At 35.7% G+C, this 25,494-nt stretch overlaps 1 protein-coding gene across 16 annotated transcripts in view; it reads left to right on the forward strand.

The window, feature by feature from the left end:
• Positions 1-25,494, forward strand: part of MLLT10 (MLLT10 histone lysine methyltransferase DOT1L cofactor) — a 258,378-nt gene that overhangs the window by 215,185 nt on the left and 17,699 nt on the right. For all 16 annotated transcript variants that reach the window (XM_053922164.2, XM_053922167.2, XM_053922168.2 and 13 more), the window contains 3 exons: positions 13,913-14,091; positions 23,917-24,034; positions 25,391-25,463. In XM_053922164.2, coding sequence (XP_053778139.1) covers positions 13,913-14,091; positions 23,917-24,034; positions 25,391-25,463 — 370 coding nt within the window. The remainder of the gene's footprint in view (positions 1-13,912; positions 14,092-23,916; positions 24,035-25,390; positions 25,464-25,494) is intronic.

Here is a 25,494-nt window from a genome sequence, read left to right on the forward strand (position 1 = left end):
TTAGATAAAATTATCATAGTGGTTGTGTTAAAACTATAGGTTTCATTATAGTTTTTTCTTCCTTTCATTTTCTAAAATTTAATGTCATATGTTTTTGTTAAATTATAGAAAACCTTTAATGAAGAATGACAAATTGTTTTAATAGCCATCATATCTAATAAGATTATGTTGTTCATATTAATTGGAAACTTTTTACATACTGAATTTTTCTTTTAATTTCCTTAAGCTAAGGAAACAAATAAATAAATCACCATGTAATGCAGTGCATGGTGTTTCTCAGCTAGGCTTATGATTGGTATTAATTTAGGTGTGTCTCATCTCTTCTTGGTTGAAGTACCTTCATTAACCTGACCACTTAAATACATATTTTATACTTCATGTGAGCTAAGTATTTCTAGAGATAGAAAATAACACCATGTACAAATTCATATAATTATCGATTGATGATACTACCCTTGACTGACATTTAAATTGCTTGACAGTATTAATACATATCTCTAGCAAACTCTCTTTACATTTTTACCATGATTACTTGTTTTTTTAACCCTTTCTCCTCCTCCTCCATCCACAATGTATTAGATATCTTTGTCTCTTATTCCCAGAAAAATCTTCATCTTCTTATTACTCACTTCTACAAACCTACTGGATTTGTATCCATCTTCTTTCCTTCTCTCCAGTTCTGCTTGCAAAGAGTAGTCCTTGTGCTCTGGATCGCATCCTTTTCAGCCCCCTCAAGAGACCTTGTCATTTTAGTTTCCTCATTTTCTTTTTCACAATCATTTATCTTTATTTAAACATGCTCTAGTGTCTCTCTCTTGAAAAAAACACCAGGCCAAAAAACCTAAACTTTTAAATCCTGCATTCCCATTTGTTTACCTATCACTCAAACTGTTCTACCCCACCCACCTACCCCACCCACTCATTTAAGATCCTCTCTGTGTTTCGGGGAGTATGTCTCTATTTGACTTTATTATTGGAACTTCTTGTGCTTGCTTTTGAGAGAATTTGTGTCTTTAATTCTAGACACAGTTGTAGCCATTATGTTTTAAAACATTGCTTTTTCCTATTCTTTAGAAACCTTTGGTAGACATATTTGGATTTTCATTTTGTCCTTTGTATTCCTTAATCACTCTTTTATCATTGTCATTTCTTAATCTCTCTGTGCTATATCTGGATAATCTGTTTTGATCTTATTTGTTTACTTGTCATCTCTTTAACTCTATTAATTGATTGTTTTACCTGACTATTGAGTAAAGAATGTTAGTGAGCATGTTTTTCAATTTTAGGAATTATTTATGAACCTTTTTAATTAAAATGGACCTGGTCTGGTTTTGTTTCTGTGTCTTGTTTTTAGCTTCACATATACAAAAATATTTATTTTGAAATAGCCTCAAACTTACAGAAAAGCAAGTATAGTACAGAGAACTTTATTTTCCTAAACAATTTGAGAATAAGTTGCAAATGTAGTACCCCATCCAGCCCTGAACTCTTAGATATTTTGTACAAACAAGGACATTCTTCTGCAAATCCACAACTGTCAAGAATAGGAAATTAATATTGTCATATACTACCATCTAGTCTTCAGATGCCATTCAAGTGTTGACAGTAATATCAACATTTTTGAGGATTATAGGCTAGTTATTTTGCATGTGGTTTATTTTTTTCATTGTTAGATTTAGGTTGTTATTTTGGAGCCAGGATATCATAGAAGTGATCTATCATTGCATCTTATCAGATGGTACACAATCAGGCTTTTCCAATGAAAAGTTTTTATTTTCCCACTTGGTAATTAGTATTTTGTGGGATAAACTGTGAGACTGCATAAGTATGCCACTGCTCTTCAGACTTTCAGTTTATATCACTATAGGCTTAGGGAAGTATGGGTTATAATCCATTTATTGTGGTGCTTAAATTGTTAAATTTAGCCATTGGGAGCCCCTTTAATCTGGCTCCATGCCCATTAGGTATGCCCTCATTATTCATTGAATGCTTCCTTACTTTCTAGCACTGCAAGTATATTAGCTTTCTATAGCTATAACAAATTATCACAAAACTAGCATTTTAAAACCATACAAATTTATTAGCACACAGTCAGAAGTACAGGCTGGGTTAGCTGGTTTCTCTGCGTACAGTCCCATAAGGGCTGAAATCAAGATGGCCAGCTGGGCTTGCTATTATGAGGAGACTCTGGGAATAGTCACTTCTAAACTTATTCAGGTTTTTGTCAGAATGCAGTTTATTCCTTGCTGTTACAGGACTGAGGTTATCACTTTCTGGCTGTCAACTGAGGGCCTTCCTAAGCTCCTAGAGGTTTCTCCCCTGTCCTTGAACATGTGTCCCTACATTTTAGAACCAGCGAAGGTGAGCTGAATACTTTTCACACTCTAGGACTTCTCTTCTGCCACATTTCTATTGCTTTCTCTTCTGCTACATCTCCCATCATTCTCTTGTCCTCCTCCTTCTGTTTTTAAGGGCTCCTGTAATTATACCTGGCCTAACATCATAATCCAGGGTAATTCACCCATTTGGATGTGATCATCTGATCAGCACCTTAATTCAGCCTGCCAGGTCTTTTTACAGGTGTACTAGGGCCTAGTTATTCAAAATAGGATAAATGGACAAATGGATAAATTGGGAGGCCATCCTTAGAATTCTGCCTACTATAGCAGGATACCCCATATTCCTCTTATTTGTGTAGAGTGTTGTTCTTTTATCATATATTTGATTCCTTCTCTTAGATTCATAGTCATTTAAAATATCTCATAATCTTTATTTGTTGTTTGTATTGTTTAAGGTTCTTGGAAGATGGTCAGTCTTAATGTTTTTGTCTGCTGACTTGTGATCAAGGGGATTATTTCCTTCCCCTTGTTTTCCTTTCCCCTTCCATGTTTTCTAGTTTTGTATTCTGAGCTCATTTTATAGCCTGGATTGAGGAAATATTCCTTCAGAGAGGTTTTGTGTTTGCTTCTGCTGTGTACTCAAGTGACAGTACCACCTGACCCCTTCTTACATTAATTTATGTTTGGCATTTACCAGACCAGGCCCATAGTGTAAATTCAAGCCCAAAACCTGTTGGAAGACAAGGCTATGGCCATAAATTCTCAAGGCAGACTTTTCATACCCCATTTAGAACTCAGGTCAAATTAGACAAGCATCCTTATTTTCTCCCTATGCTGTGATTTTGGGGTTTTATGAGGATTTGGGGGGGGGGTGATCTGTCTTTCCCTTAAAGGAATATAAACAGGGTCTCATTAGTTTCAACTTCCTATGCTTTTGAGGTCCAAGGTCTCATCTCTCTTTCTTTGTGGGTATTAAAGCCAAAGCTGCTAGGTTACTGACAGGCTGGCTCCTCTAGGACAACCTGTTAAAGCCTTTTCCTCTACATTTTTGATATCTAAGGGTTTCCCTTACTTTCTGTGCATTTAGTTAATTTATTCTTAGGTTGTTTTAATTAGGAAGGATCTTAGGCTGTTTTTAGTCTGCCTCATGCCAGAAATAGAAATTCTCTCATTGATTAATTTTTCAAACCCCTTTTACACAGGCTTTTGGGAAGTACTACTCCACTTAGGTCAGGAATAGTTTTTATATTGCCTAGTCCAGTGAGTATTTTGCAGTTTACATCTTAGATGACTTCTTAGCGTATTTGTTTTTGTTGAAGACTTCTCTTATTGTCACCGTCTTTTCTTGCCTCCCTTCTCCTCCCCTCCCCTCCCCTCTTCTTTCTCTCTCTCTCTCTCATATAATTTAGAAAGAGAAAGGAAGCAGGAGGAGAGAGGGAGAACCATCAATTTGTTGTTTCATTTATTTATGCTTGATTGTATGTGCCCTGACTGGGGATCGAACGCACAACCTTGGCATATGGGGATGATGCTCTAACCAACTGAGCTACTCCACCAGAGCTCTGAACATTATATTTTATTTTACCTTCTTTGAGTAATGAATGTGTTAATCAAATAGAGATATAGTCCATGATCTAGAAAGGGAAAGCCAAAATACTGCATATCCTAAGTATTTATTAGTCACCAAAGGAAGGGATATTAAGGCAACATTAATAACAGAAGTTTTCTATTCATGTATATATTATCCTATTTATTCCTTTTAACATCAATAGATATTGCTTCTCCTTTATATTTAGCAAGATGGCTACCATTTATGAAATGCTTACTATGTATAGACAGTATACTACTAATAATTGGTATATGTTTTACACGCATTAGCTAATCCTTTCACCGGCCCTATGAAATCATTGGTACCATCCTTATTTTATAGATGAGGTGTGTTAAGTTCAGAGAGGTTATTTGCCTGAGGGAGCAGAATTTGGACTTTTAACTACTTCACACTATATTAACCACTAGAAAAGAATATTCAGTCTCTTGGTATCTGGGTTAGAGATAAGTTATAGGCTTAATCATTTGCTTGGTTAAATATTCCTCAAAACTGTCCCATTCATATACTCTTCTTTGCTGAACAAGCAACTCGTACTGATTTGGCCTCCCAGGCAGTTTGAAACTGGGAAACAGGAACTCTGGTTGGTGAACACTAATATTTCTGTCACTGGAGAGGTATACTTCTGTCTTATATATTGATTTATGTCACTACAGTGGGCATAGTAAAAAAAGGTTAGGTCTAAACAATGTTTTCTTGACTCTGCCTACACTGTAGTGTTCATCCTAATTTACCATGTGTCTCAGTGTTTCCAGATCCAATGGGCAGTTTCAGTCTGTTTCTCTACTAGCTTTCAGCATTATGTGATACAGTTGATGTGCCCCCCTCTTTCTCCAGATTCTCTTTTCTTGGCTTCAGTGACACTGTACTCATGGTTTTTTCTTTACCTTACTGCTCTCAATTTTCTTTACAAATTTCTCTTCCACTACCTATCCTTGAAATGTTGGAAGTCTCCAAGACTTAGAGTGAACCAGCTTTTTTCTCTTAAAAAGAATCCTTTTCTCCTGTTCCAGTTTTCACCATCTCAGTAAATGTCACTTATAATAGCAGCCAGAAACATGGGATTCATTCATAATACTGTTCTTTATCTACCAAACATAGCTTATCATTAAGTTTAGGTGATTCCAGCTTCTAGATTCCCACTTTCTCCATGTTCAATACCACTACCTTCATAATCCAGAGGGACATAGTCTTTCGTATGAATTGTCAAACTGACTTCTAAATGGTCTTTCTGTTCCCACTCTTCTCCTTTTCAGTTCATTTGCAATGTAACAGTTAAGAGGGATGATCTTTTAAAAACTAAGTCATGTTCTTTGCTGTTGGTTTCTTTCCATTAATCTTAACATAAATTATAAACACCTTTACATGGCTTACAAGGTCCTGTGAGATCTCCTTCCAGTCTCCAACCATGCCCTCTACCACTCCCTTCACTGTGCTCTAGCCGCATCATCTATTTTTTTTCCTCGTCTTTTGAACAAGCTTTTCTACTTAACTCTCACCTACCAATCTACCTTTTAGATCTTTGTTTTAGTGTCATTTCTTTAGACAGGTCTTTTCTGCTTCCTAATTTTTCACTCTCATGGTACCCTTTCTTCTTCCATCATAGATAGCACTTGTCACAATTTAAAGTCATCCCTTGTTTGTTTTAATGTTTGCCTTCCTTATTAACTTGTAAATTCCTGCAGAGTGGAGATCTTGTTTGTCTTGTTCCCTACATTATTCCCTGTTCCTAGCACAGTGCCTGTCTTCAAATACATATGTAATAAATATTTGTTTGCTAGATGGATGGATAGATGAACGAATGAATGATTGAATGACATTGAATGAATCAGTATGTCACTGTTACCCTCTGTATCATTCTGCATCTTTGTTTCTATTCTCTATCCTGAACAGATGGATTTCAGGGTATTTTCCTAGAGCTTGTGCATTGCAGGACTCAATTCTGTTTAATTAGATGAATGTCACCTTGTTTTGTATTGAAAGAGCATATAACTCGTAAAATGCTTATGGATACTTATTAGCTTTGTTATGAGACTCTAAGTTCTTTGAAGGCACAATTTCTTCTATTCTTTGTGATCTTTAGTACCTCTGTTTTAAAAAAAACATTTATTTGTTTTTAGAGAGGGGAAGGGAGAGAGAAAGAGAGGGAGAGAAACATCGATGTGTGAGAGATACATCGATTGATTGCCTTTCGCATGCCCCCAACTGGGGACCTGGCCTGCAATCCAGGCATGTAACCTGAGTGGGAATTGAACTGGCGAGTTTTCGGTTCACAGGTTGGCACTCAGTCCACTGAGTCACACCAGTCAGGGCACCTCTTTAAATAATAAAAACCTCAATAAATATTTGGTAAATGAACTATGGGGTAAACAACATAAAAAATATTTTTTTTTGGCTGTGCATCTCTCCTTTGGAATGTAAGGTTTATAGATATTTGCTTCATTTACATGCTGTCTCTTTTCTATTCTCTACAGTCAAACTTCTTAAAATTGTTATCTTGCCAAGATTTATTGTCACATTTAGTGGCTCCTTTTTCTGGCTTTACCTTAAATAACCAGTAGAATCATTTGACTTTTCTTTTGAAATTCTCTAAGTGGTTTTTAAGATTCTCTCTCTTAGTTTTAAATTTTATTCTTTGTGGTTTACCTTTTGTTTTTACCTTTTATTTTTGTTTGTTTGCTTATGTCTACCCTTTAAGTGGTAATATTTCCTAGGGTTCTGTCTTTGGTCCTTTTCTCTTGATCATGCTCAGAAATTTGGGTGATCTTATTTCTTCATTCCTTGGCTTTGACCCACTTCCATTTCAGGAGTTATAAATCAAATACCTAACTGGGGTCATGTAGGTAACAAATGAATGAAGAAGAAATGAAGAATAAGGAATGATGGGACTCTTTTGAATTGAAGAATCTATGTCTATCCAAAGCTTTGACAGATTGTTGCTATTTCAGAATATAGTATCCAATGTTAATAGAGCTTCAATTTTTCAGGAGAAATTAGAAATCTAGAGTTTTTATTTTACTAATTTATCCATTCATTTTTGAAATCTGTATACAGACCTAATTTTTCTGCCAAGTTTTAGGCTCATCTTATCCTGTTCTAGACTACAGTTCTATGTTTTGCAAGCATCTCAAAGATGATCAACCTCACACTTGTAATTAGGAGATGGTTGCAGTTACAGAATCAGATAGCTGTGAGTTTGAATCCTGATCTACCAGCTTAGGTCATTAAGAAAGTTACTTTAGCCCTGGCTGGTGTGGCTCAGTGGTTGAGTGCTGGACTGCAAACCAAAAGGTTGCTGGTTCGATTCCCAGTCAGGGTATATGCCTGGGTTGCAGGCCAGGTCCCCAGTGGAGGTGCACAAGGGGGAACCACACATTGATGTTTCTCTCCCGCTCTTTCTCCTTCCCTCCTACCCTTTCTAAAAATAAATAAATAAAATCTTTTAAAAATTATTTATTTTTATAGTTTAATGTATTTTAATAGCAAACTTACAGGAATAACATAGGACAGCTCAGAATGTGTAGTTAATGGATGGAATCTACTGTGTGATAAAAATGCTACAAACACCACTTAGTTGCTATCAATAAGAAATGTACTTGTTTAAAAAAAGTGCAAATGTTGGCATTGTCCAGAAAATTTAACAGGTTTCTATATAATCGTTATAAAGTTGAACTGCTGAAATTTGTTCACTGAAACATTTTTGACTTGCATTAATGCTTTATGTGCCTACATTGATATATTTATTAATATTTTTTAATTGATTATGCTATTACAATTGTACTCATTTACCTCCCTTTACCCACTCACCACCACCACCACCCAGCATCCAGCATCCCGCCTCCCTCCAGCTGTCCTCCGTTCTTTGGTCACGTCCATGGGCCATGCGTATAAGTTCTCTGGCAACTCCATTTCCTATTCTGTATTTTACATCCCTATGGCTATTCTGTAACTACCTATTTGTACTTCTCCTTCTTTTTGTTTTTAAGATATTTATTTACTTATTTTTAGAGAGGGGAATGGAGGGAGAATGAGAGGAAGAGAAATATCAATGTGTAGTTGCCTCTCATGTGGCCCCCACTAGGGACCTGGCCTGCAACTCAGGCATGTACCCTGACTGGGAATCAAACCGGCAGCCCTTTGGTTTGCCATGCTCAGTCCACTGAGCTACACCAGCCAGGGCACTATTTGTATTTCTTAATCTCCTCACCTCTTCACCCATTCTCTGACACCTCACTCCCATCTAGCAACCATCAAAATGTTCTCCATATCCATGATTCTTCTGTCTCTGTTCTTTTTGTTTGCTTAGTTTGATTTTTAGGTTCAATTGTTTTTATATATAATATATATATATGGCCATTTTATTGTTCATAGTTTTGATATTCTTTTTCTTAAATAAGTCCCTTGAACATTTTGTATAATAATGGTTTGGTGATGATAAATTCCTTTAGTCTTATCTGGGAGGCTCTCTATCTACCCTTCGATTCTAAATGATAGCTTTGCTGAATAGAGCAGTCTTGGCTGTAGGTCCCTGCTTTTCATGACTTTGAATATTTTTTTGCCAATCCCTTCTAGCCTGCAAAGTTTGTTTTGTAAAATCACCTGACAGTGTTTTGGGGGCACCCCTATAGGTAATTAACTGCTTTTCTCTTGCTGCATTTAAGATTATCTCTTATCTTTAACCTTTGGCATTTTAATTATGATGTTTCTTGGAGGGGACCTCTTTGAATCCATCTTGTTTGGGACTCTGTGCTTCCTGGACATGCATGTCTGTTTTCTTCACAAAAATAGAGAAGTTTTCTTTCATTATTTATTCAAAGGGATTTCCATTGTTTTACTCTTTCTCTTCCTGTTCTGGCACCCCTATGATATAAACATTGAAACACTTGAAGTTGTCCCAGAGCCTGCTTGCACTGTCCTGGTTGCTTTTTTTGGTTTCTTTTTTTCTTGTTGTTCTGATTGGTTGTTTTTTTGTTTCTTTATGTTCTAAATTATTGATTTGATTCTCAGCTTTATCTACTCTACTGTTGTTTACCCGTAAGTTGTTCTTTATTTCAATTAGCGCATCCTTCATGTCTGACTTGATTTTTTTTATGCTGTTGAGATCCTCACTAAGTTCCTTGAGCATTCTTATAATCAGTGTTTTGAATTCTGCATCTGATAGATTGCTTATCTCCATTTCATTTAGCTCTTTTTCTGGAGTTTTGATCTGTTCTTTCATTTGGGCCATGTTTCTTTGTCTTCTTATTTTGGCAGCTTCCCTGTGTTTCTATGTATTAGGTAGAGCTGCTGTGACTCTCCTGTCTTGGTAGCATGGCCTAATGTAGTAGGTATCCTGTAGGGTCCAGTGGCATAAGCCTCTCCTATCACCCAAGCTGGGTACTTGAGGTGTGTCCTTCATGTGGGCTGAGTGCACCGTCCTCTTGCAGTTGAGCCTTGATTGGTGTTGGCGGGTCAATGGGAGGGATTTTCCTGGGCCAGTCAGCTGCAAGGACTGGCCATGACCACTGACCATCCACCTCTGTCCTCTGTGGAAGATGAGCTGTGCAGGAGCACTGTTGTGGTACTCTGACATGGTCTGTAGCTGTCCACTGGGTGCAGTGGACCTGGAGTTTCCCAGGTGGTGCAGGTCAAGGTCAGCCCCAGCTGTGCCTCAGCTATAAGCAATCTGCAATGGCTGCTGCTTGTGCTGGGCTTGGAGATTCCCAGATGAAGGCAAACTGTGAATCTTGGCTGGCTGCTGCTAGTGCTGTGCCTGTGACCATTTATCAAGAGGTACGGGTGCTGGGAGCTCACTGAGGCTGGCTGTTGCTTTTTTGAGAGGGTTTAGGAAGTTGTGAAGCACGAGCCAAGGCTAGCCACTCATATGGAAAAGTCACAGTTAACAGCCTGGGTGGGCCCATAAATTGGGTGGGACCCAGGAGAATTGAGGTCTCCAGGGCAGGTCAAACAGTGTCAGCCAGGTTGATGGCTCCAGCTTGCTGGGTCTGTGGATCTGTTGGGGGAAGGCTCAGAAAGGGACAATGGCCTCTGCCTGCCTTTCTGTGTGAGAATCCCCCCCACCCCCCCGCTCTTGAGTTGGTGCCAGTCGCTTGAGTTTCTCCCTGTAGGCCACTGGTACCTTTCAAGCTACTACTCTGGTTTTGGAGCTCAGAGAGGGTGAACATGAGTAAGTCCGTGTGTGGGTTCTTTAAGGGGACTTGCTTGGGACTCCAGTGGTTTCTTCCACAGATTCAATCCCTGCTGGTTTTTGTAGCTAGATATAATGGGGACTTATTTTTCTGGCACTGGAACCCTGGGCAGGGGGGCTTGGTAAGGGGCTGGTACTCTGCTCCTGAGATAACTCTCCTGAATTTTTAATCCACCACACGTGGATGTTGGACCAGCCCTTTCAGTGTCTGTGCCCCTCCTACCAGTCTGGATGGATGTGGTTTCTTTAATTCCATAGTTGTCACACTTCCATCAACTCGATTTCTGACGGTTCTGAGTAATAGTGGTTCTACCATATTTTGTTGTGTATAATACACATTTTTTTGCCCAAATATTTGAGGGAAAAATAAGGATGCATATCATACATGGGTAGTACCTGAAATACCTTGTATCTGTTCTTGTGTTCTGTAATTCTTTTCACATAAAATTTCTTGTATCATAATATGTACAAAAATAAATGCTAAAATTCCTTTGTAATACAAAAAACAGGTATTTAAATATAAATAAATAAATAATTGAATTTAAAAAATTAAAAGATTTTTTTCCTGAAAGTTTAAACCAAAAATGTGGGCACACATTATACTCAGCAAAATATGGTATATTTTAGTTGTGTTTTTTATGTGGTTGTGTGTGGAGGTGAGCCATGTTTACCTATGCTGCTATCTTGACTGGAAGTTCTGCATTAATATTTTTTAAATTGTGCAAAAATGAAAATTGAAAAACTGCCAGTAAATTATCCATCCCTTATTTTCCACCCTTATACTTAGCTACCTTTTGACTCCATTGAAAAAATACCTAATATTTAGAACTACCAAAAACAGGAAGAAGAGAAAAAAAATTTTAGTAATGAAATGTTTCCCATCATAGTAGATTCTTAAGCACGTTCTCTATGTATGTGGCATGCTAGCTGGATATCTTTTGGCATAATTGATGGTGTCTTCAAAAGGCCAACCAGATAGGCCTCACTTGCTTCTTGCAAAGCACCGATAGCTGCACTCTGGAAATGCAGATCTATTTTAAAGTCCTGAACAATTTTTTGCACAAGACGCTGGAAGGGAAGTTTGCAAATCAAGTTTCTTGGAGTGCCATGATACTAGGCCTATAACATGAGGTTTCTTCACTCCTCCAGTAGAGGGAACACCTTGTGAGTGGCTTTGGGAGCCCATTGCTTCCTCAGTGCTTTACCACTGGTTAATTTATGGACAGTCTGCTTTGTATGAGCTATATGGTATAGAAAAGTCCTTACTAACCACCCCTTCACCCCCCCTTCAGCTGGAGTTCAGAGAGCTGCAAATGCCCCAAGTTACTTTATTTCTTTCATCTACTCTCTCTGTTATGTGAAATGAGAGTGATAGTTACCTCATTGGGCTATTATGCTAGTGATCTGTACATAGTAGCCAAATACTGGATATTCTCAATTGCTACTCCTGCCTCAGTGATTAGTATCACCACTCTCATGTCCACTTACTGGTGCTTAAGAATCATTCCTGAGTCTTCCCTCTTTTTTATATTTCAGGTCTAATTAGTTACCAGTCAAATGTACTTTGCCTCTGTAATGTCTCTTCACTGCTGTTACCTTAGTTTAATCCCTGTTTTTGCTCATCAGTATTATTGTAGCAACCTTTAATAGCGTACTTGGTCTTAATTTAAATATCCTCCCCAATCTAGTCTTTGCCTGTGCCATTGATTTGTGATTTACTTAAACATCAATCTGATCACACAAAGCTTCTGTTTACAGTTCTTCAGTGGTTTCTTATGGTCTGTAATTTTTTTAAACTTTTAACTTTAATGTTCTTCTTAATCTACTTCCTGCCTTTTTTTTTTTTTGCCTCATTTCTTGCTTAACCTATTCAGATGGTAATTTTAAGTTCTTAGAATTTACCTTGATCTTTCTTGATAGTTTCTTCCTCAAACTACCCTTTGCCTCTGTTCTGTGGCTCCTTTGGAAATTAGCTTTTAACACTCATCTCTTCCAGTAAGTTTTTTGACACCCCCACCCCCTCTCTCTCATTCCAGGTCCTGGAGAGATTCTCTTTTATTTGCACTCATAGCCCCCAGAGGATGTTTCTGTCACTCTTCACAGTCTTTTGTAATTGTATCTTTTTTTTCTGCTAAGCTTCTTGAAAGTGGAGACCACATATCTTGAATGGCTTTCTATCTCCAGGGTTTAGAATAATGTCTGGCAAACTGTGAGCTCTCAGATGTTTGTGTAATGGATGTATTTGTTGAATGAATAAATTATGTTTTTTTCTAGAGAAATTATAGATATCTTAGAAGCCTTAATTACAGTTGTAAGGCCTTTATGATGTCCCAATTCTTTTATTACCCTAGTTTGAAGATTATAGGTGCTTTTATTTATTACGAATCAATAGTATTTACATTCTTTAGAACAAAGTAAATTGTATTGTTGATATAATAACTTGTTGTCTACAAGGGCTGTAGTTTCTCAAAAGGATTTTTTTTTAACTGCAGCCCACTTGTGTTAATTTTTTCCTGCTTTCCTCTAGTTACAGTGTCAGGTTCTTAGGATCTTATTTGTTCCCACCCTCCCAAGAGTCTTAGTTATGACAGGATCCCTCAGCTTCCATGCTATGGACATTGTGGACCAGATAATTCTTAGTTGTGCGGGGTTGTCCTGGGCATTCTAACATGTTTAGCAATATCCACTGCCGCTCCCTGCTGGGTATCAGTAGCACTTCCTAGTTTTGACAACCAGAAATGTGTCCAAACATTGTCAGATGTCTTCTCTGGAGAAAAATCACCCCTGGTTGAGAACTTGACTGAGTTACAGATAATCCTTTCTCTAAAGTTAATCCACAAAGAACCTCTCTCTCTCTCTGTGGGCTCTTCGTTATCAACATATGCCCATGATCTCCCATCTTTAAAAAAAAAAAATAAAGCAAAAAACACCTTTTCCATTAAATCCTTGTTTCTGTCTTTTTCTCATTTTCACTCTCCATCCCCTTCCCATCCACTTTTTTAGAATGAATTGCTTCCAGTCTTTCATTTCCCCCCCTTTCTTTCTAGCTTTTACCATGGTGCTACTGTGTTCTTTGTTTCTTGAAGATACTGTTACCACCACCTAGTAGTACACAACATGGTTCTCTCTTACTCCTCTGTCCCCCTCCAGTATGCACAGTTGTACACCCTATTTAGTCATTCATAAAGTCCTTTCTAGTCTACCTCCTGAATTCCCTAGAACCTACCTAGGTTCATTATTCTCTCAGCTGTGTCCTGCAATGACATCAGTCTCTATTGGTTTCCAAATTCAGAGTCTAGTCCTACTCTACTTTATTTTCTACATTGTAGTGTAGGTGACCTTTTTAAAATAAAAGTATCTTCCCATTTCAACTCTTCTCAATCATGAGTTCTGGGGCCCTAGTTTGTGTGTGAAAGGCCAACCTGGTACTTTTTATGCAACTCCAATTGCTTTATTTTTCTACTTAAGAAACATTTCATTGTTCTTAGGAATTCCTAAAACCCTTCTTACTATTTTTAAAAAGCACTTCCTGATGTGATCCCTGTCTATTAGCAAAGCCATTTTTGATATATAAAGAAACAGATTCTTTTAGACAAGTATCTTATGAAAAATCAGTATTTATTCAGTTAGTTATTGGTACTTTTTTTTTTTTTACCACCACCAATAAAAATTTGTCATTGGGGGAGGGATCAGGAGAAAATGTGAGTATTCTAACATATTGACTGATGTGGTGTGTCTGACAAATTTGACAGCTAAGTTATAAAATTTCTTTTCTTTCAGGTATTTATAACAACAATGACGTAGCAGTATCATTTCCAAATGTAGTATCTGGCTCAGGATCTAGTACTCCTGTTTCCAGTTCTCATTTACCTCAGCAGTCTTCTGGGCATTTGCAACAAGTGGGAGCTCTGTCCCCCTCAGCGGCGTCATCTGCAACCCCTGCTGTTGCTACAACTCAGGTACATTATAAAGTAACGTGAAGATGGGTTATCAGTTTTGAAAGTAAGCTTCATTGGAGGAGAGAGAAATGAAATAGTGCTTCCTATGGGAATTTATAAAATATCTCAATTTGTATTGACATATTAGTGGAAGTCATAGACATTTTTACATGATAACTCATGAGAGAAGACAAAGGAATGTGTTGGCACCAACTGGTCGTTTTAAATTTCTGAGTTTCTAAATTTTTTTCTAACAATGTAAAATAGTAATTTGGGGGGAGCTTTTATTCTTTCTTTTTTTATCAATAAAAGGCTTTTTAAAAGAACTGTGAACCAATTTTGGACTTGTAGTTTTAAAAATTTATTTTATAATTTCAAAAACCACACAAACAATGTTTGAATGTCTGCTAAGTTTTCATAATCCAGTGTAGGAGAATATAGAATAAAGAGTGAATAATCCCTTTAAGTACAATATGGCTTTCTTCCTAGTGAGAGAAAAGAGTGATGATGTTCCTAAACATTGTAAATAATGGTGACTATGTGGTTGGTTTTGCAGTTTTTTATCCTTTTCCTCCACTTTAGATCTGTAATTGGATAAATAGGTGACCTAGTCTACAGGAATGTTTTAAGCAAGAGTCAAATTAGAAAAATCATGACCTTGAAATACATAAAAAGGACAGTAAATGGGGAAAGCTGTGTACACACACACACACACACACACACAATCCTACTCCAGCCCACCCCACCCCCACCTTTCCCTAAAGGTAATAATTTAAAATTCCTAAAGTATATATTTTTTAATTTATTTAGAATTTTTGATATTTTTATTTTTACTTTATTCAAAGGTCTAGTAGTGTGTTAACATTTTGAGAAAATTATAACAGTGATAAATGTCTAATTACAAATAAATAGTTAAGTAATTACTTGTAAGCTGCTGTAAACTTAGGCTTTATGTATATATTCATAATTTCTATTGTACAGGCCTTTAGAATGTATTCACTTATCCAGTATTTTTTCCAAACTGTAGATCAAAGCAAAGCATTGTTATTTTTAAAGTATGTTATTTTTAAAGTATAAACAATCATTATAATTACATTAAGTATTAGAATAAACAACAGACAATTCAGAACAGAAAATCAGTGGCATGATTATTGGTATTATCTTTCAAAATGAAAGTTAACTATTTGGTGAGCCTCTCAACCTGAATAAGGGGAGTTTGACTGGTTTAGGAAGAGTTCTTCTTTGGCTTATTTCACTAGCCTGAGTGAGTAGCCATAATAATAGGGGTTTGGGGTTTGGGGTTTGAGGGGGTGAAAGGAAAAATAATTTTATCTGTTTTTATTTTATCTCTTTTAATTTTAATTAAGTATAGCCATATGTATTGATAGCTTTATATTCTTGGACAAAAGTCTCACATGAGCATTTTCAATGTGCATTTTTTCTTTTCTTTCTGTATAAAAGTCTGTTTTAATTACTCTCTAGTTAATTCTAGGATGATTTAAGCAAAAATCTCATTTCTTCCCATTCATTATGTTTGTGGTTTTAGGGGTTGGTGTTAGGGAGGTTGATGGGGGAAGTGGTGGTAAAGAGAAATTTTATAGCTAGAGGGAAAATTCCACTCAACAGATGACTCAACTAAAGAACAAAGAAATCATAGTTGCAAGTAATCCAGGATTCATTCCAATTAAAATCTTTATGGTTTATCCTCTTTCCATGTTTCAGTAAGATGAGTCGTTTATAAATGCGATCATCCAGTTAGACTCAAATGCTGCATGCTGAGACAACTGCATCTGTGTTTCTGTCCAGCAGTAAAGGCTTTCTGCCTTCAAGCTGGAGCTTATTTAGCCTGGCTTATCTAGTGCTGCTGTAGCAACCATCAGTCTCCAGGCAACTGAGGCACATTGACCTCTCAATTTAACTGAGAGCAGAACTGCTTCAATTTAGCTGCCTGAGACAATAGTATTGGTATTGAATGTACAAAAACTGAATTTTCTAAGGCAATGTGCAAGGGAAAGGATACAAAAGTGTTTAGAATAAGTTGAATGTTTAGATAAAACTCTTAAAATTGTGATGCAACTGGTAATTGAATTTTCTTTTCAAAATGACAAAAGTTATTTCTGGTTTAACTTTCATGTAGGCCCTGCTTATTTTCTAATCAGGCGAGTCATTGTGTTTAGATAATCATATCTAGCACTTTATTTAGGGTTTCTTTATAGGTAGTTGATTTAAAACTAAGAGAGCAGTACTATAAGGTAAATTCAAATGATCGATATTTAAAAAGTAATTATAGAAGTCTCGTTACAATTATTAAGAAAGCCATGACACTAGGAAGCAAACATTTAAAAAATATATAAATCAGAGAATAGAAACATTAAATTTGAATAATGTTTTGCCCCCTCACCTTCCTCTAAAAAAATGTAATGAAAGTAATAGTTTTTGGTGACTAGTTTGGTGTCTGCAGGATAAAAATCCAGAGGTCATTCTTGATCTTTCTGAACTTGGTTTTAAGTAAGAGAAATAGGCCTCTTGTTTGGATTATTTGCAATCTTAAGAATTGTTCCCTACAAAATAGTCAGGTAGGTAAGATTAGAAAGCTAATAGAAATTAAAACTGGGAATAGATTTGTGCCTTTAATTTGAAAAAAAGGAGATGTTTGTAAAATTTTTTGTTAAGAGGTAGGGAGGGAGAGTCTGATGCTTAGCAGCCCTAGTTTGGAAAAATTGTTTTCTTTTGAGATTTTATTTATTTATTTTTAGAGAGAGGGGAAGGGAGGAAGAAAGAGCAGAGAGAAACATCAATGTGTGGTTGCCTCTTGTGTGCCTTCTCCTTGGGACCTGGCCTGCAACATAGGCATGTACCCTAACTGGGAATTGAACCAGTAACCCTTAGGTTTGCAGGCCAGCTCTCAATCCACTGAGCCACATGAGCCAGGGCTGAAAAAATCTTTTAAAAATGTTGGATAACTCAGATTTATGTTTTTCAATGTTAGATCATTATGTTTTATTTGAAATACTTGTTTTTAGAATAATTATTCTTTCACAGGTACCAGCAGTATAGTTATAGTTCCTATACATTAGTAGAAGATAGAAGTGGTGTCCATGTGATTTTTTTTTTTTTTTTTTTTTTTTAAGGATGTGCTCTGCCTTGTTGTATCGTGAGTACAGGTATAAATTAGTTTCTGTAGGTGTTCCATTAAGTTTCCATTTTGCTTTCAAATTCCCCTCCGTTTCCTAGTACTACATTCATTCTGTTCAGTCTTTGGGAGAATGGAAGTGCTTTTGTTTTAAGGATGATTCCTTTAATAGAAGAATTTAAGACTGAATATAAAGAAAAAAATTGTATTCTAATATATTCTGCATTCTTTTGGATACAAGTCTTCATGTAGATAATCATTGTTCATTATTTACTCTGACTGTTAAAAAATGATACAGATTTAAATAACTTAATTAAGGAACTTCCCAGGTTGATGTGATATTTAGTAAATGAAGATACTTAAGTATTTTAAAGGTACAATTTAGTAACTAATGTTTTGTATATTTCTGTGAGACTTTTGCTTCAATCAGCTTTGAATATTTTGTTTTCCAGTAGCATAACTTTTGGGGGGTGTGTGTGTGTTTTGGGGAGTTGTCTTGGATGTAGTCCTTGATTTCCTTTCAAATGATGTCTGATACGACACTTTCATTCTGTTTGAGGAAATGGTTCAGTTTCCCAGGCAAATTCACTTGACTTGATTGGTCAGAATGAAAGTTTCAATACATAATTTAATAATGACATAATTTTAAGGAAGTTAACAGTGAATCAGAAATCGTGGGTTCCAGGAGCTTTGCTACTCACTCGTGTAACCGTGGACAGGTCTTTTAAGTTGTGGTCATCATTTTTCTCATAAACAAAGTGAAAACTTTAAATATCTGTTTTACCTGCTATATATGTATGTTATGAAGTTCAAATGAAAATAAGTACTTTGCAGACTGTAATATACTTTGGAATTAATGGTTATTATACTGATGTTATAATTATAGGACATCATTAATTTCAGTTGTTATAGAAATAGCCTGATTTCTAGTGAGAAATACTGTCCTTTGCTAAAAATAATATTAAATTTTTCTTTTAAAACTCGTAATTCCATGTTAACAAATATATGAATTTTAGCTATTTTAAGTTCAGATGTTGACTAACGTCTTTTTCATTTCTTAAATTATTTCAGTAGCCACCATAGTACCAGGGACTTAATTTCTCCCCCAAAGATAGGTGGTATATTGACTAGATATTAACCAATAAGTAAGCCTTAGAATGGTTGGGTATTCCATGTAGTCCTGTTGTCCAGTCGTGAATGTTCATTGATGGTTTAACTACAATTTAATCCCTCCCACTACTTTATTAGGAACTCAATTGTAGGGCATTTCAGCATTAGCCTAAACAATGGTTTTGAATACGTTAAGCTCCTAACAATTAGGGAGCAGTTTGGGGCATTGAATAATGTGGAATGATGCAATTGAACCTGACAGCTTTAACAGTCAGCCTACTCATGGGACCTGAAAGTTGTTCACACTTGGTTTCATCTCTCATCACATGCTGAGTATTAAAGCCTTACTGGTGGGTAGCTGACTTGGAAATGGGGTCTGTTATCAGAATGCATTTCATAGTGTAAAGTTTGAATTGAGTTAGAAAATATATAAAACTTTCCAGTCTTCCCCAGTTTTTCCTAAAAGCTTTCCTAGTCAAACAAATTATGTTTGCAGATTGAAAAAATATATAAAGTAATTGTCATTAAAATATTTGGATCCTTACATTATATTCTTAGTATTGCTATGTGATTATACAGGGGTGGCAAAAGTAGGTTAATAATAATAATACAATATTAGTAACTAATAATACAAAAATATATTCTGTGTTTCAAGTACTCCCAACTGTGAGCCTACTTTTCCTACCCCTTTATCTAAATTAAGATATCATTGCATAATGAGACATTCATACCTTCTAATTTTTCTTAGGTAAATATATTTTGATCTTTGAAGTATAGCCATATTATCAGAATATAATTGATAGATTATATTCTTTAAAAAAGTTAATGGCAAAGATGGAAACCATAATAATTGATGAAAATAATTTTTTGAATAACAAGCTAAAATTTGAGTGCTTACTATGTGCCACAAGCATTTGTTTAAGCCTTTATATTCACTCAGCTAGTTCTCACAATATTCTCGTGAGGTGTAGGTATTATCATCTCCATTTTTACAGATTGAAGACAGAGATACAGTACCTTGCCCAAAATGAGACAGCTTGGTTTGTGGCAGATATATTGATAATAAAATGTTTTTCTTCTAATAGTATATATGAAATAGAAATTTTTTTAATTAATATTCAATTTAGTGACTGACAAGATTTTGGAAGAATGTATTTTTAAATCATGTGTTAGGGTTGGAAAGCTTGAAAAAGCTATTGTGTTTTAAAGCTTATTTGGATTGTTACATTTTAACTTTTATTGACAGATTAATTGTACATTTTAAAAAATGCATGCTATAACCTCTTTCTGCATGATTGAAGTTTGAAGCCTCGTATCCACCTCTAGATGCTGTATTGCTATGATACTTTCTAAAGGTAAAATTTTTACTGTAGGTCCTATTCTTTCCAACCTAAATTTTCTTATTTCTTTTATATTTCTCTACCTTTACCAGCATTGATGGGGCAGGATAAATCTCCCCAAACAATACTCACTTGTAAATCTGATATTTACATAATTGAGCAGACTTAGCTTGACTTTTTTCTTTGACAGCTAATTCCTTTAGAATCAGCTGAGCCCTGGCTGGTGTGGCTCATTGGTTGGTTGGAGCATCATCACATACACCAAAAGGTTATGGGTTCAATTCCCAATCAGGGTTCATACCAACATTGTGGATTCAGTCTCTGTTTGGGGAGTGTATGGGACACAGTCAGTCAGTGTTTCTCTCTCACATCGGTGTTTCTCTCTTCCATTGATGTTTCTCTCTCCCCCCTCTTCCTTTCTCTCTAAATTAGGATAATGAAGGATTTAGGATAATGAAGAGTACATTCCCATTTTAGTTTATTAATTTAAACTAAATTTAGTTTAGTTCCCATTATTATTTTATTAATTTACTTTTTCTTGCCATCTTTATAAAATATGTAGTTTTCTGCTTTGGAATTAGGCTAAAGATGGTTTATCTTCTTCCTGATGATAGTCATTATGCAAATGTTATTATGCTGTTGTGCTACTTTTGCATTGTAATCTTTCAGTATAGTGAGCCCAGTGTGTGATACAGAAACTAAGATAATTTGTAGACTACATCAAGAAATTTGGTTCCATACAAATTTTTGAAATATTTGTTCTCGTTTTATGAAATATGTCATTGGGATTTTGATAGGAATTGTATTGAATCTATAGATTGCTTTGGGTAGTATGGACATTTTAATGATGTTAATTCTTCCTATCCATGAGCACAGTATGTGCTTCCACATATTTATATCTTCTTCTGTTTCTTTCTTCAGTGTCTTGTAATTTTCTGAGTACAGGTCTGTTACATCCTTGGTTAGGTTTATTCCTAGGTATTTTATTCTTTTTGAAGCAGTTGTTAATGGGATTGTTTTCTTAATTTCCCTTCTTTCTTCCTTATTGGCATATCAAAATAGCACTTCTCCAAAGAGTCATACAGATGGCCAACAGACACATAAAAAGATGCTCAATGTCACTAATCATCAGAAAAATGCGAATAAAAACCACAGTGAGATACCATCTCACACCTGTCAGAATGGCCATCATCAATAAATCAAAAAACAAGTGCTGACAAAGATATGGAGAAAGGGGAATCCTTTTGCACCGTTGGTGGGTATGCAGAGTGGTGCAGCCACTGAGGAAAGCAAAATGGAGATACCTCAAAAAATAAAAAATGGATCTATCTTTTGACCCAGCAATCCCACTGCTGGGGAATATATCTGAAGGAACCCAAAACACTAATTTGAAAGAACATAAGCACCTGCATGCCTATGTTCACTGTAGTGTTATTTACAATTGCCAAAATATGGAAGCTGCCAAGTGTCCATCAGTAGATGAGTAGATAAAACAACTATGGGGCATTTACAAAATGGAATTATACTCTGCTGTAAAAAAGAAGAAAATTTTACTCTTTACAACAGTATGGCTGGACCTGGAGAACATTGTGCTAAGTGAGATAAGCCAGTTAGAGAAAGACAAATATCATATGATTTCACTCATGTGTGGAATCTAATGAACAAGCTTAACTAACAGGCAAAACACACAGACTCATACATGGAGACAGATGACAGCTAGTGGGGATGGTTAGAGGGTGAAGGGATTGAGCAAAAAGGAAAAAGGACTCATGGACATGAACAAGAGTGTAGTGATTGCTGCGGGGAGAGGGGTATAAGGGATCTAAATGGTAATGGAAAAAAATATAATAAGATTAAATTTAAAATAGGAGAAATGAAATTTGTAGCTAATAAAGGTAAATATAATACCCTTGGCAGAAGGAACCCTTCCTGGAAAAGGTTGTGTCTGATTAGGGTAGGGTCTTTTGATTCTTATCAAGAGCCTAAGGCAGCTCATAAAACTGATAATTGGAACTAAACAAGTAGTCCAACTGGTGTATGTTCTGATTCAACCAAAAGTTGACTGCATGAAAAAGGAGAATCAAAAGGCTAAAATACAGGTGCTAAGGCATCTAGATGTCCGTGTTCTTTGAACATCACCCCACCATACTCTGTAATATGCTTATTCTTGCTCATATTTCTCTCCTCTCTTGCTGTCAGCTGTTACTTGGTGCTGCCAACAAACTGTCTCAAGATACTACTTTTTCTTCCTCTTTCTAATTAATGTTCCATTTCTAATGTGTTATATGCTTAGTTGATCTTTTTAGAATTATAACCAGAGTAAGAGTATATTGACTCTATGAATGGCATTTTTAAGTATAAGGTACCCAGAATTTTAACATGTCATTGGTAACATCTGGTCCTTCTGTTTGTCCAGATTTTTTCTTTTTGTAAGGTATTTTATATGTAACCAAGATTCCCAAGTATTTGACTTCTGTAGAGGCAAAAAAAAAATCTTAACTATATTTTCATTTATGAATTATGTATTTTGTGTATGTAAAACTAAATACATGGCAAGTGTCTAGTATTATCTTCAGGTTAAAATTATGAATTACCTTTTCCTGAGGGCTAATCGATAGTTAAACAGGACTTCATAGTACAAACTTACTGGCTTTGTATACAGATTTTTAATAAGAGGAAAAATGAAACCCAGAAACTGACAGATTGAATTTAAGACATGAAATTGTGAATGTGAAATATACCTTTGAAACAATGGAAAGCAAGGATAGGATTCTACACCAAGGAGACTGGCAATTAAAGTCCAATCTTTATACTTAATAACTTGTCTATAGGCCAAATATAATGTCAGTGTCTGAGTCGTTCCAGAAACACCATTTGTTCTTTGTAATATTTTGCTTGTTCTAACTACTGTGTCAACTTGGTCTCTTGTATGCAACTATACATGTCAAAATGTTCCACATCTTTTGTTCTGTCGCTGCTCAGTTTCTTTATAATAGATGTGCTCTAATTTTTAAAAATTATTTTCCCAAATTTTGTTCTGAAATAATTATTCAATGATTTCGTTTTATAAAAGCTTAAGTTTAATTTCATTCATGAAAAAGAATAAGAAGTCTACTTTAAAATGTGTGGTTCTGTTAAATCTGAAGAGTATTTCAGTCTAGTAATAGCCTTCTATGAGTAACAGTATTTTGTGTACAAGAGGTTTACTTCCAAAATGCCACATTTTAAGGTTATAATATTCTTGGAAAGCGGGAGAAACGATTCACATCAAAGAAGGCATTTTTATTACATTGGATTATGCAAGACTTTGGCCAGCCTCCTTAGCTTCATCTGTTTAAGGATTCATTTTCACTTGTTTGGCACAAGTCCCAGTAGAGGCCTTCAGAATTGTGGTTAGCAACATAAATGAATTAGAAACTTTGGACCAGCTCTTCAGTTAGTAAGAGCTGGCTTCCTGCCAAAAAGACAGTGCCTTATATGGGGTCAGGGCAAAGCTGAGATTCCTTTACCCTTGCATTGTATAGAAAACATACTTGTGATGCCTATTTGCTTTCTTTTAAAATAAAAACAAAAACAGAAAATGCACTCAGGCTTCTGAATCTATCAAAACAGAAAGTAAAATAGTGTGCAGGTTTTACTAATGACAGAGTTAAGCAATGGAAATATGACTCTGAATAATTAAAATACTAAAAGTAGAAGTTGGACCTTTTGACCTCATTAGCATCCTATGATGTAAGAGACTAAAGCATGTTAGACATCTGTTGTCTACCTGCCCTTACTTTTGTAATGGCTTAATAAGATTAAATAATTAGTCCTATGTTCACATGGTAACCATGCCACTGGGTTTTGGTATTGACTAGATACTTTGATATTAAAGCAGGAATAGTTAACTTTGAATGTCCCAATTCTTTTTTTTTTTAACTTGGAATTATGTAATTTTTCAAATGTGGTAATGGTAATAAGACAAGTGAGAATGAAATGTGCTCTTCAGATAGTTATTAATTTTTTGCTTATTGTAGAAATTAAGAATTAAGAATAAGAAGTCTACAATTTGTCGTTCTGTTAAATCTGAAGAGTATTTCAGTCTAGTAATAGCTATAAGTAACAGTACTTTGTGTACAAGAGATTTGCTTCCAAAATGCCACATTTTAAGGTTACGATATCGTGTAGATTGGAGAAAATAGTTATCTTAACACTTTTCCTCCTGATAGATCCGGTATTTTCAAATATAATTCACTTATCTTCGTAATTCTTTTCCTTTAGGCAAATACCCTATCTGGATCTTCTCTCAGTCAGGCACCGTCTCATATGTATGGCAATAGATTAAATCCAAATTCTTCAATGGCTGCTCTAATAGCTCAATCTGAAAACACTCAAACAGGTGAGTTTTCAAGAGTATTGACACTCTGAAATTCTGTTCTTCTTGCCCAATGTAATTTCCCCCTCAGTGGCTCATTTTATATGAAATGTCTAAAGATGTGCTTAGTACAAGATCATGCCTTCTTTAATTTTTTTAACCAGAAGAATCACAGTTGGAAGTAAATAATATGCTGTGCTGCAAAATAGTGATGTGTTGTTTTCACTGTCTGAAATGTAAATGTTTAAGCAGAGCCATCAGCAGGCAGGAATGCAACAATGTCTCCTGTGACTTTTGTGATTGATGTGTTCAGTTCTCAGTTCTCTGCAATGAAAGTAACATAACACTGGGCTATTCTGTGAATAGTCTAAACCTTTATTTGCATAATTCATGAAATTGCGTTATACAAATGTGGTTTAAAAAATCCTGTTAGAGAATTTCTACAGTGTTTAGTAATCCTATGAAATTTTACCAGTTGACATTTTGTAGCATTTGCCTCTTGTACTGTTTTAATGAGCTGCTGGATTTGCTTTGTTTCATTCCATCCTTAAGGATTTGTTGACATGTCCAAGTTGTCATGCCTGTTTGGGGGAGGGGAATGGGTTTAGCAGTTCACCAAGAATGGATCAGTCATGTCTCTACCCTTTAAGGGTCAGAGGTTACTTGATTTAGAATAAGGGAAGGACAACCTTGAAAGAGGCCAGATAGGGTGCTTTTTATAAGCAACTAACTATAGGGGAAATACAAGTTACTTTTCAGGCAGAGATTTTCTGTTACCTCAGGAATATTTTTGAAGAATTAAATTTTTTTCCTTTTAAATGCAGAATTCTGTGTTCCTACGTATTTGTCAATTCAGATATTTAGCATTATATGTAACCTTATTCTTGGTGTGAGGATTCGTGTTATATACAAAATTTTAATCTTGATGTGTGGTTCTGTGTAATACATTAGGTATTTTATGATTTGTTTTGGGATGCAAAGTGTTAAAAAATACAAAGCATAAGGATTTGCTATGATAAAGTAATAGAGATTAGCTGTCCTCTGCTGTGATTCGTTACTTTAACCATAGAAATTAAAAGTGGCTGAGGGGAGGGTACTACAAATGCAAAACTACACTTCTGTACTGTAAAATTGAAAGGAATAAGTGAATAGAACATAATCCATGGCCTCCACACCCACAAAAACATGTAGGAACAATGCCTGACATGCCACAGTTCAGCAATTCTAAACTAGCAACATACTGGATCTTCTACTTTCATAGTAACTACAAAGATAGTGGTAAAGGTTTTATGTATATTTTAGGAAAAATCAGGGCAAGAGCTTAAAACTTCTTATCTAGTGAGAGTCAACTTTATCAGCTATGAAATATTTACACTGCAGATCAGGATCTTGGAGACAATAGCCGCAGCCTCGTTGGCAGAGGAAGCTCTCCCAGAGGAAGTCTCTCACCAAGGTAAGCATTATTTACACTGCAAAGTAAGGCA

The sequence above is a fragment of the Desmodus rotundus genome, chromosome 4 (genome assembly GCF_022682495.2).
Source record: "Desmodus rotundus isolate HL8 chromosome 4, HLdesRot8A.1, whole genome shotgun sequence".
Lineage (NCBI taxonomy): Eukaryota > Metazoa > Chordata > Mammalia > Chiroptera > Phyllostomidae > Desmodus > Desmodus rotundus.